The sequence below is a fragment of the Dermacentor silvarum genome, chromosome 11, assembly GCF_013339745.2.
Source record: "Dermacentor silvarum isolate Dsil-2018 chromosome 11, BIME_Dsil_1.4, whole genome shotgun sequence".
Lineage (NCBI taxonomy): Eukaryota > Metazoa > Arthropoda > Arachnida > Ixodida > Ixodidae > Dermacentor > Dermacentor silvarum.
This window is the reverse complement of record NC_051164.1, coordinates 56063057-56076251: the sequence shown is the minus strand read 5'-3', so window position 1 is coordinate 56076251 and position 13195 is coordinate 56063057. Positions and strand designations below refer to the sequence as shown.

At 42.2% G+C, this 13195-nt stretch overlaps 1 protein-coding gene across 1 annotated transcript; it reads right to left on the bottom strand.

The window, feature by feature from the left end:
* Positions 1-2132: 2132 nt before the first annotated feature.
* LOC119433920 (neprilysin-1-like) lies at positions 2133-12211 on the bottom strand. Its single transcript, XM_049658927.1, has 4 exons — positions 12162-12211; positions 8482-8586; positions 8306-8382; positions 2133-2325 (listed from the first exon to the last, which is right to left on the bottom strand). Exons 1-4 carry the CDS (start codon positions 12171-12173, stop codon positions 2226-2228), a joined length of 294 nt encoding a protein of 97 aa, XP_049514884.1. The 5' UTR covers positions 12174-12211; the 3' UTR covers positions 2133-2225.
* Positions 12212-13195: the final 984 nt, after the last annotated feature.

The window sequence follows — 13195 nt, the reverse complement described above, 5'->3', positions numbered from 1 at the left end:
CAATGAAAAATTTTGATTTTTTCGGAAATAGTGCCTAATGAATGGCAATACATTTTGAATTTCTCATATTTGCGTAACATTTTTTATTCGTAGATACAAGCGCGTCTTTACAAACTTTGTTCAATTTTATCGCACTATCTTGATATTAACAATTTATATTTTTTATGATATACATCTCGTCAATAAAAATTTTGTGCGTGAAAAGTGAATTCATTTTGCTTTCTGTTTATGTATTAAATTAAATATTGAGTGCAGTATTTCTTTCAGAAACAAACATCTGCCGTAACATATGAAAAAACACCTATTTTCTACATGGTAGGGAAAGAGTTAATTTGTCCTCCGCAAATAATAGAGGCCTCTATAAGCAGGATTATATCACTATAAGTTGCTTGTTTTCAGGTACCTGTTAAAGCTTTGTTTTTTAAGTGCATTGCAGGCTACAATGCACGAAAGTTCTTTTTCAAGGTGCTTTTTTCAAGGTTTATCAAGGTGCCACGTGATTTTGCACGACTGTATGTCAAAAATTGCTTTTGGTAACAGTGTTACGCTAAGTATACAGAGTCGAGATAGTCATCAATCGAAAGTTCAGTCTGCAGACTGCGTACGCTATAGCGGCTATTACGATATAAGCCATAGTTTTATCACAGCGCCGTTTTTGTCTCGAAAATCAAGTACAAATTTTTGTCGTTTCCGTTGGGTTCCCTTCCTGAATCTTTAACCGCTCTGGAAACAAAATTCTAGCTTTCCATTGCATATTCACTGCATTTGTCTCGAGTGGCTTGTCTTCCAGAACCAGTCTGTCATCTTCTTTTTTCAATACTCTACTTGTACTTTTATTTATTCACGCAAAAACCACTCGTTCCATTGAAAACGCTCTACTTTCGCGGCTCAACCACTCGGGGTGCTAGTTCGCACGTTTCCAGAAGAGCGGGATATCATATAGAAACAGTGTCATGCAGTGACAATTAACACACGTTTTCTGGCGACGGATAGAGCTATATGTCGTTTCTTTGATTAATATATATAAGCCTTCATTAAAAGCATTGTCAGCATCATAATTAGGCACCACTGCAGGACATTAACGAGACATCTTACGCCAGCTGAGCCAATGTTATGCCACCGACTTTCCTTTTTCCATCGCTCCCGTTAATTCTTCATCGCTCTCGGCTTCCCTTCTCTTAGCACCCATTCTGTAAATATAGTGAACCACCACAATACATGACCTGCCCAGCTCAACTTCTTCCTCTTAATGCCAATTAAAATATCGGCTACTTTGGTTTGTTTTCTAATCCACACCACTTGCTTCTATCTCCTAATTATATGCCTAACATTCTTCGTTTCATTGCACGTAGTGCGGTCCTTAAACTTGCCAAATGCTTTGCTAAACTCATAATTTTTGCCCAATTGAAAGTACAAGTAGAATGCAATGATTGTGATCTCTCATTTTCAAGTATAGTAGAAAGTTTCCAGGCGTAACTTGGCTGCACCTGCCATCTGCACTTTGCGATTTTTTTTCTGTATTTGATCTTATAATCAGGGTCCATCTGAGTATTGGACATATATAAACGTATGCTGCAAAGATTTATTAATCTCACTGCCAATCATGAAGTCTCGTTCTCTTGGCAGACTATAGAATGTTGTCTTTCTTTTTTGCGTAATGATCAATTCTACTCTACACTCAATGATGTTTTGCAAGTCGTCTCCAATTCCACTGATTCGGATAATGCAATCTGCCAATCGCAGGACGCTCAAATATTCATACTTCAGCAAACAGCGCCAAAACGGGACACAGAAAAAGAATTCACGACACCAACGCTGACTTCCAACTGATTTGTTTATTACGCGAGCGCGAAATATATAGTCAGAGAAGTATGAGTGAAACATAAATGGCGTGACAAACATGAGCAGAATGACTTGAGGTTGCAGGTGGGCCCACCTGCAATCGTTCGATCATTCCGTGAACACGATGCAAAGTGACTTCGCCATGAAGACCCGCTAGTGCGTCCTGCCAAGAACGGAGCTCCTATCGAGCCGCTGCTCAAGCTTACGCTGTGACTGTGCAGGGTGCGCCGCGCAAGCCTGTAATCTGTTGATTTCAGTGAATTGGTGCCAAGGTGCCAAGAAGGTGCGAAAACTCATTAAGCAATAAGACTTGCTTATTGATAGCATTTATTTATTTAACTTTTCAGAATAGTTTATTTATGCTGTTGTCGTCTGATTCTCCTTCACCAAAAAGAGCAGGTTTTGTTTGGACGCATTGGGGAATGACGTGAACAGTTGAAAGCCTCAGCAAATTCTTTCAAATTTTTCATAGCCTCGTTGACCCTAAAAATAAATAAGAGAGGTTTTATGATTTTCTAAGCAAAGACAAGAGATCGGCATTTCTACATGCAATATCACTGCCTGTAAAAAAACGCTTAGTGAAACGGAAATGACACCGCGGCACATGTCATTGGTGCATTAATGAATATCTTGGAATAGAGCTTTGTTGTATACTAATGCCCAACTGTAATGTTAAGTTTACTTGTATGTCACTTAAGAGATAACGCCCGGAGAGACTAGCTTTACCGCAATTTTCTTTCTTAGTTAACTGACTTAGTTTTACTAATGCGAGTAATCACATCTTGAGCAGACAAATTGTTAATGATCAGACTTACATTTAAACAAATTTCACTGTAAAAGACACGAAAAAATCACACCTTTTTTCTACACCACGAGAGGCATTGCTTCGTTTGCATGTTTTTTGAAAGCTTTCACGAACATGTGGAATCAACCTCTGAACATGGACTAATCAGTTATTCATGCATTGCTAGCCCGCGCAGGCTACGAAGACGCTTTCGTCACTTTCCACTATGTAGTGAAAAGTGATGACGTTTACATGGAGTGAAATGAAGATCTATTACTCCGACGAACCTGTGCACACACATTTTTTTCTGCTAAATATCGATCGCACTATCCAGGTGTATATCTGTCATTTTTGTTGATGCGACCACATAGCCACATTGAGCGTGTTTCAAATTGTTGACATCATTTAGCCTTTAAAACTATCATAAGTTCACGGGACAACTGGGAACACAATCACTGCGTTATTTGCGCCAGTCTGCTCAGAGGAATTCAGCCTATTAGATCGCAGTACATTTGGGTAGAATTGAAATAACTTGCACCCATATCATGCGTCAAATATCGCCTTTGGAATTTGTAAAAAAATGCATGAAGGCAGTTACACTAGTTCAGTCATTCAGAGCGTCAAAATCTTATCCTCCTTTCTTGCAGTAATGACAGGAGGCATGCAAATACAGTTGAGGTCAAGAATTAACAGTAATGCACCTATTTAAAGTGCCCAATAAGTTGCAATCGGGTATTTAGGGGGCGGTCCAACTACTATGACACGTTTTATTGACACTGACTAGCAACTAAACGGAGCATAATATAGAAAAACGGTAATCGTGTGGAATATCAGATTATCGCATAATTTTAGGCGGATAGCTGTAGGTGGAGTTTCCATTTCACAGGCGCATCAGCCTTGTTATAGTATGTGTACATTTCTATGGTTTACCATTTGTTCACAGTGAAACTATGCTGCTTAACTAACTGCGAAATCCCCGCTTTAGCCAGCAGTGCTTCAAAGACACGCCTCGCAAACGGCGGTGCCGACATCAGGGTAAATGGTGCGGCACGTATACGCTGCTGCCAACTGCCTCTGAGATGACATAGGTAACGAGAGAGCCTGAAAACAACTGCTTGAAAAACAAATGTTTCGCTCTAAAATTGTATTGATAAAACTAATCGATATACGTAGCCAGAATACTCAAACACGCTGCAAAACTTACTTACTCATGTACGTTCTGTGATTGCTACAAAGTGGCAAGTTTCTTTTAGTTCTTAACTAATTTATGCCCTCAACTCAAACTGATTTCAAACCATGGACTTGATCGCGGACGCGACATCAACCTATATCTGTCACACACATAACCACTACGTAGCCAGTATTCACACGACAGCGAATAAAAAATACAGGACAACGATGGCCTTGCTCTCGCTCATCAGTGTGTGGCTGACGGCGCCAACGTGTCGGAACACAGGAAGCGCTCACTCACCGCCATTGAGGCAACAATTTATGTAGACGCTTGGTGCGCGTCTAGCAACAGCGGAGCTGTTCAAGCTCGCTCTTAGGTCGCGTAGTGCTAACAAAAATTGTGGGCCGATCCTGGAAGTAGTGCAGCAAGCGCAATTGCACTTACCGCTGTGAACCAGCGAAGCTGTTTAAGCTTGAGGATCGTCTGTCGAGTGTACGCCGCAAAACCTCCATCTGGCGATGACGTCACCGCGTGTCCCCTAGCAACGCTTCGCCCCGAGCTGCTCAAATGCGCCGAGCCTCGCCACATCTGCGTCAGCCTTGACTTCATCGCGCGCGCCTCATCGCTTCGCCTTAGCTTTGCCGAGTCATCACGTCACCGCGCCGTGCGGAGTGGTTGCCGCGGCTGCGCAGACACAGAGCTAAGCCGTGAGGTCACTGCGCCGACCCACGGGATATAGAGCTCCACGTCACCACCGCGGTGACACCAAAGCCCAACCGTCTCCGCGCCGAGCACATCGCTGTGAAGATGGGGCAGGCCTAAGAAGGGCGTCACTCCCGAAGAAGAGGAAGCGCAGCGCGAAAGCCACCGCGCGGCTACTCGAGAGCGAGCGAGCTGACTTCGGCCCGATCCCGAGTATCGCGCCAGCAAAGCGGCGGCGAAACGTCGGTGATTCGCAGAAGAACTGGAGCTATGAGCCCGCGAAACCGAGCAAAAGCATTTGAGCGTCCAGAAGCCTCCAGATACATTGAGGACCCAGTGTTCGTTGCTCCTTGGGCTGTCGATGATTTCTGGGTGATCTTGCGCAAAACGTGGCCGAGTCTCGATGCATAACCTCTCTAAAACTTGGCCAAACCGAGATAAAGGTCGCCAACTTTGATGTTTGCCCAGTCTTTGCTGCCCCTAATTTTTTTTTATTTCAATGAGTGAAATTAACTGTATTGAATGTCGTGCTTAACAGAATAAAGCGTTTAGTCACCATTATCTTGCTATTTTAGCCAACAAGAGCTGCGGTGATTTCGCTTTCGCCCGTTTTGTAAATTGTTTCATGGTTACCCAGTACGATCAGCAACAACGGGAGAAATTGCATCTTGCTATGCGCATTATGGCAAATGAAATTGGATTTTGCACCGTCTTTGGAAGGCAGCTTATATATATCATAATATAGATCTGTGCCAACTTCGATATTCACATTCAATTACAAAGGAGATGCCTACACGATTTCAATAAACAACCGCTAGCTGTCTTGAAGGAAATTGTTGCATCTAATGGAGTAACGTGGAACTTATCGCCTCCACAAAACAAGACTTTGATTTAAGACATAATGTTTTACAAAAATTGACAAAAATGTGGTAATTTTGAAAACATTAACGAACGATGCTTACAAACCTATAACTCGGCATCAAAACAGATATCGTAGTTCTTTAAACATCTCTTATAGCAACTCATGCGGGAAATTTTGATTTCATTGCTTAACTGAAAATGTTACATTGTTTACAATTGCTTTGCTAAAACAGCTGGCATATTTCAGGTTCTTGTATAATGTATTTCAGTTGTCCGCTTTTCAGGACCTTCATTAAAGTTCTTTGTCAGTCTGTCTGTCTGTCTGTTGCCCGTTAGAACTGCCTTACTAAGTTCCGTTTCAAAATTATGATATCGTTTTCAATTACTAAGCTAAAGAGTTGGAGGCTTGATGGTTTATTATTATTTTTTCTATATTCAATCTTTCTTGCAAAGCAGAATGATCAAAATAAGAAATTTGCACATAAAGCCAGAAGAATATTTTTTAGTGCAGCTAAAGCCGATCTTATCGCATTCGGTGATGTGAATACCGTGCCCAACAGACTAATTTCATCGTATGCGTGTATTAAGTACGAGCGCTCAAGGTAATGGTCCCTCTTAAGCAAGCTTGTTTTGCAGACAGCGAACATTTCTAAAGAGTGTAAATTGAGCAAACCTTGTTGAGGTAGAAAGCTCTGATTTGTTTATTTAAGGTGTCATATTCACATTTCTTTTGACGTAGATCTATGCCAGGGAGACTGTCTACCAGCAGACTCCAAAACTTTAGATTTGAACCCACCACGCATACGATCTCAGTGACGTTTATGTACTTCGAACACATGAATCGTCTTTTCCTCAGCTAGCCTCACATCGTCACCGCACCCTCCCTCGCACCCACCTGGCACCGTCCACACTCGCTTACCTCATCCTCACATCTGTTTATTGCAGAGTGATCAGGAAAGGCTACGCTATGAGGCATGAAGTGGCCTGACACCGGCAAAAAAAAAAAACTGCTGAGAGCTAGTGGGGCTATACTAATCCAGGTGCAACCAAATTAGGAAGGCCCACAAAGCTTCATTAAAGTCACTCCCTCACCAGAACAGGAATTGGCCTCCCTGGTGCAGTATTCGGCCACTACCTCCCTCATGACTCCTACCAATAATTGGGGACCTTAACCGAGATTGTGTAAGAGTGGGGTTGAAGATTAGCATAATGCAGAAGGCAAACACAATGTTCGATAGCCTGGCAAGGGAACAAGAATTCAGGATCGCCAGTCAGCCTCTAGAGTCTGTAAAAGAGTACGTTTATCTAGGTCAATTACTCACACTGGACCCTGATCATGAGAAATAAATTTACAGAAGAATAAAATTAGAGTGCATACGGCAGGTATTACCAAATCCTGACTTGAGCTTACCGCGGTCGTTAAAAAGAAAAGTGTACAATCATTGCATTCTAACTGTGCTAAGATATGGGGATGAAACTTGGAGGTTAACAAAGATGCTCGAGAACAAGTTAATTACAGCACAAAGAGCGATGGAATGAAAAATCTTAGGACTAACGTTAAGAGACAGGAAGAGAGCGGTGTGGATCAGAGAGCAAACGGTGATAGCCGATATTTCAGTTGACATTAGGCGGAATAAATGGAGCGCGGCAGGCCATGTAATGCGTAGGATGGATAACCGGTGGACCATTAGAGTTACAGAATGAATACCAAGAGAAGGGAAGCACTGTCAAGGACGACAGAAAACTATTTGGGATAATGAAGTTAGGAAATTTGCAGGCGCAAGTTGCGGAAGCAGCTAGCGCAAGACAGGGGTAATTGCAGATCAGAGAGGCCTTCGTCCTGCACTGGACATAAATATAGGCTGATGATGATGCTACGATGCGTTACGAACTGGGCCGATACCGAAGAGGGAGCAATATGGGGCAAACTGGCACACTGTCAAACTTAACAAATTGTGGAAATGCACGTGAAGAACGCGAAGGGTAGTTTACATTTCGCTACGCTGTGTCGACTAGATAGGGAAGTGAAGAAGTTTGTTTTAGTTTTTTCGAAATAGTGTGCGCCTTAGACACTCTTCCATTTTGTTAGTAGTTGTGCACAACATGGCCCCGACGTGCAGTTTGGAGAAAATCTAGCCGCATTCATGCTTTCAAGGTTTAGGGTCGCATTCACCATAAGACGCAAACGCCGATTTTACACAAAAACCATCCATGTTGATATTTGGTTGCGAGTGAAGCGTGCCGTTACAATATTATATTTGGTGCTTTGATTATTCCTTACTTGTTTGCTTTTTCTCACTACATCTTTTATTTTTTAAGTACTGCACCTTTTTAAAAACCCCCGCAATGGGTTACTGCTAATGAATGAAAGCATGTTAAAGGCCTAGAGCAGACCTTTAAAGAACTCTGAATACAGAACTCGTTACAGATACCGACATATTTTGATTCTGATGATGTTGAAATAAAACCACTAAGGAACAGAAAGTGGAACCAAATGAATGTTTATGCAGGAGGGCACTTCGGGAAGCTGGGTAAACCATGCATCTTTGCGGCAATGCTTCCTTCTATGTAATGGTAAAAGAATACAATTAAGATATCGCAATCAGCAGAGAATGAATAGGAGGGATTGTTGAATGCGTTTTGTATTCAGTGTGGCTGTTTGCGGTTGCAAACGTGCTGGAGAATTACTTCTCTTCTCACACTTTGTTGACTCTCCCTGCCATGGTGCCCTAACGAAAATAAATGCTAAAAATATTAGGTAGTATTCGCTAGAATAATTTCATTTGAACAGGTACTACTGCTACAACCTCACGCAATACAAAAAGGTGAAAAGACATAATTTCGTTTCGTTTGAGGTCTACTGAAAATTTTGTGAGAACAAAAGTAACAGTAATAGGGCGGTGAAACCACGCACGCTCATTTCCTGACCCGATATGTTTCCTTACCTGGTTCGCGCAGGGCTGTATGATGCGCTGCTGAAATCGGAGCTGATAGTTTCGTGGTCTGCTATTCTGCACATAGTCTGTAGAATTAACACAAAAGCAATAGAAGGCATTGTAAAATGAATTCAGAATGTTTTGATCGTATTGAATATAATTTGTTTAGCCAATAACAAACCTACCCTAGCATTCGAAATGAAGAACAGCTGTATTCCGGTGATGTTCTCTAGACCTGCTAGACGAGTGTCTATCCCCGCACATTCTTCTTGAAGTACGTTGATATATGCCTGGAAATAAAAGGGAGAATTACTGAGTTATGTTATTAATACCTCGAAGTTATGTAGCCGTGGCATTGCTTCAATTTTACTTTATTTTATAGAGCCTAATTCTTTAACAATCTTCAACGTGAGTGGTAGCCGACGACAAAAACAATGATCAGAAAGGGTGTAAGGATGATTTTTAAAGTGTGGACGTATTATATGCCCATGCCCATAGTTTACTTTGTCCATGGTAAGGTCTAGCAATCCTGGGCTGCTGCTCTTATTATTTGAGGCCTAGTGTTGCAACAACACTTCTGTGTTTCGGTGCGTTCTTTCAGCTTGCTTCTACTCTTTTACGCCGTTTGTCACAATGAGCCTTAGAAGCAAAATTTCAAGGCGAGGGGAATGTAATAGAACTGCTGTCGACCCATGCCAGCTCATGGAAAACCGATGGTGTGAACACTTATACGGTTTTGAAGACGATGGTCTTTCTTGGGCTACCAAAATGCGGAAAACTTTGTCAGTCTCTCACTCGATTCAACAGCCCGGCCTAAACCAACCAAACTACTAGCAGTGGAGGCACGGGGTCATACACGTCAACATTATACAGCGCAAAGGAAACCTCAGGCCTATTTGAAGCAAAATACGCGTATATGTACATACCATAACATATTTACGATAACACGTCGGACTGGGATTTACGTTAGTAAATGAAACATGAACGCGTTAGAAATGGTGTCGAGGAGACTGAAGCCGCAGCTCTGTAGCCGGCTTTAAGCCAACAGTAATAAGCGGTCCCAACAGATGGCGCGAGAGCAGGGCGAACGCGGAAAATTTGAATTGAATTCAGCAAAACCTCCATTGCATCCATCATAGCAGGAGTGAGGGGAGGGGAAGACTGTGAGGGGTGGGAGGGGGGAGAAGAGAGGGTGTTACGTATCTGGGGCGGCAGAAGACTGTCGTCTTTAGACGTCATTTGCAGCCGAATTTTTTGTCAGCTCATTTATCCTAAGTGAGAACAAAAGTCTATAGGGCATGATACAGCAGCTGTGCGCATTTTTGGATGACGACATGGAAACAATAACGAGGAGCTCTGTTAACTCACCATTTCCTTCACTTACTGACACATCTTTTTACTGATAACTTATTTAGGTATCATCTTGTACATTCTGAGTTGCAATTTTTCAAAGTATATGCATTGTAGTCTCATTAGGTCGATATATATGTCACATTAGAATTTTCTGAGACTACAAGTGCCCGCGCATTCGTGTTTGAACCCTCTGAGTCGAACACCTCATCTGCGCATGGCGCATGGCTTTCCTCGTTTCGTCGTCAACAAGTGTCATCATCATCAGCCTATATTTTATGTCCGCTGGAGGACGAAGGCCTCTCTCTGCGATCTCCAATTACCCCTGTCTTGCGCTAGCTGATTCTAACTTGCGCCTGCAAATTTCCTCACTTCATCATCCCATCTGGTTTTCTGCCGACCTCGACTGCGCTTCCCTTCTCTTGGTATCCATTCTGTAACCCTAATGGTCCACCGGTTATCCATCCTACGCATTACATGGCCTGCCCAGCTCCATTTCTTCCGCTTAATGTCCACTAGAATATCGGCTATCCCTGTTTGTTCTCATATCCACACCGCTCTCTTCCAGTCTCTTAACGTTGGTCCTAAGATTTTTCGTTCCATCGCTCTATTTGCGGTCTTTCACTTGTTCTAGATATTCTTTGTTGACCTCCAAGTTTCTGCCCCATGTGTTAGCACCGGTAGAATGCAATGATTGTACACTTTTCTTTTCAACGTCAGTGGTAAGCTCCCAGTCAGGATTTGTTAATGCCTTCCGTATGCACTCCAACCCAATTTTATTCTTCTGTAAATTTTCTTCTCATGATCAGAGTCCCCTGTGAGTAATTGACCCAGATAAAAGTACTACTTTACAGACTCTAGAGGCTGACTGGCGATCCTGAATTCTTGTTTCCTTGCCAGGCTATTGAACATTATCTCTGTCTTCTGCATATTGATCTTCAACCCAATTCTTACACTTTCTCGATTAAGGTCCTCAATCATTTGCTTGTATTTCGTCTCCATTGTTGCTGAATATGACAATGTCATCTGCAAACCGAAGGTTGCTGAGATATTCACCGTTGATCCTCACTCCTAAGCCTTCCCAGTCTAAGAGCTTGAATACTTCCTCTAAGCATGCAGTGAATAGCATTGGAGAGATTGTGCCTCCTTGCCTGGCCCCTTTCAACAAGTGTACCTTGAGCTTAATGTAATATGGCTGCTTACTAATAATTTAACGCGAAGACGAATCAGCTTATTATCGCTCCGCGGTAAAGAATCGACGCTCCATTAGCGAGGCTTTAAAAGCGGGCTTGTAGGGGAAGAGCGTGAGGGGTGGGAGGGGGGAGAAGAGAGGTTGTTACGTAACTGGGGCAGCAGAAGACTATCGTCTTTCGACGTAATTTGCAGCGAAGCAAGCAGATATACGGCCAATTTTTTGTCAGCTTGTTTATCCTAAGTGAGAACAAAAGTCTATAAGGCATCATACAGCAGTAGCGCGCATTTTTGAATGACGGCATGGAAAAAATAATGAGGAGCTCCGTTAACTCAAATACTTATCATTTCCTCCACTTACTGACACATCTTTTTACTCATAACTTATTGAGGTATCATCTTGTACATTCTGTGTTGCAATTTTTCAAAATATATGCATTGTAGTCTCATTAGGTCTAAATATATGTCACATTAATATTTCCTGAAACTACAAGTGCCCGCGCATTCGTGTTTCAACCCTCTCAGACGAACACCTCACCTGCGCATGGCGCATGGCTTTCCTCGTTTCGTCGTCAACAAGAGTACCTTGAGCTTAATGTATTATATCTGCTTACTAATAATTTAACGTGAAGATGAATCAGTTTACTATCGCTCCGCAGTAAAGAATCGACGCTCCATAAACGAGGCTTTTAATGCGGGCTTGTCGATGTGCTGGCATTGCACGGGCGCTTGATTTTAATCTAAAACCAAACGCGACAGTGAAGCGCAGTTAGCTGTTTTTGACATCTTACACAATGTGAACTGAATTGCTCGCAGGAGGGCCGTGTAGTAATACTAGTAATTACAAAACACGCAGCCTAAACTTTTCAGATTCATTTGGGAGGATTATTACTTATTATTCTTCACCAGAAATGTAACAGTCATCAGCTCATAAACTGAACTCTTAAATGGTATAGTTTACATATTGCTTGTTCGCGTGTTAGCGGTATCTATTACTTGCATGTATTCACTATTACTAATGGATTGGTTTTCGAGACTTAGTATTTATTCATCATTTCTTCCAAAAGGTTGGCAGAGGTTAAACCGGTTTCATCCGGAGCTGCGGTCCCATTATTAAAAATACATCAAGCAGGTTTCCTAAATATTGCATCCTGTATAGAAATATTTTCTTGCATGGAACCGTATCATGCATCAAGAACACTCCTAAAGAAAATAAGCACATGCAATACTTTGATGGTATGTGTCATTAGCGTAAGAATGTTAGTTATTACTTCGTCGAAAATATATCAGATGGATTTTTAGGTAAGGCATTTTTGGAACTCACTGTGAAAGCCATCTGAAGGCCACTGTTATCAGCGACGTCGTCGGTTGACGGTGGGTGAAAGTGTTGGCGATAGCTTTCCTGCAGTGGAAGGTATGTAATAAACATACAGTGGATAATGTTAGATGGATATCGTAGGGTAAATGCGTCACACTGGTTCCACCGTTATATGTCTGAAACTGAATCTTGTTCGTAAATTAAATACTCATAGCTTGCCGACAATGATCCGTTGTTCCACCCGATAACGTCCCTCACTGTCCACGAGTGGTTAACGGTGCACGATATAATTTGTGTTTCTTAGCACATGGTATTTTCTTGCCACTATGTTTTTAACAGCGAAGCTGTTTAAGCTATCTGTAAAACCGTGTTCGTCGACCGAAAAAACCTCGCCTGTGGCCCGATCGTGGAGGTCGTATAACACCATGCAAAGCAGCTCTTAGCATAGCATAGCCATACATAGTGTAGCATAGCATGGAACTGCCGTCCGCGTTAAAGTTGGTTGCAGCGCCGGCAGGCTGATCCCGAAGTGTGCGCCCTACCTAACCCGACTTAACGGAGCTTAACCCGTATGGCCAGAACCAGCTAGGTGCCTATCAGCACCGCTGTTTCTTTAGCTATGCGCCACTAGTGCAAGCTACGCTAATTTTTGTAACATGATATCTCTATACCTGCGCAATTTAAAATGAAATTTGTTGGCGCATGCAGCTCAGGTATTGCATAATAGTTCTTGCTGCCTTGTTGCGAAGTATTCAGTAAGTGTATGCATTTTAATGTTCTGGGTATAAATAGAAAATACGTTGTAACTCCCATTAAGTTCCTAAAAGAAATCCGTTTTGCGTTACAAATTCTTATATCATACAACGGGAATACTTTAAAATGGGCCTAAATGGAATTCAACTTGTCTCATTCGTTTAACTACAAGCTGTCTTATGATACCTCGTGAACAAACGCCCGGCAAGTAGCACTTTACAAATGGCGACTACTCCTACAAGTAATACGTACTGACAGTCAATAATACATACACAAGTTGTTTCTAG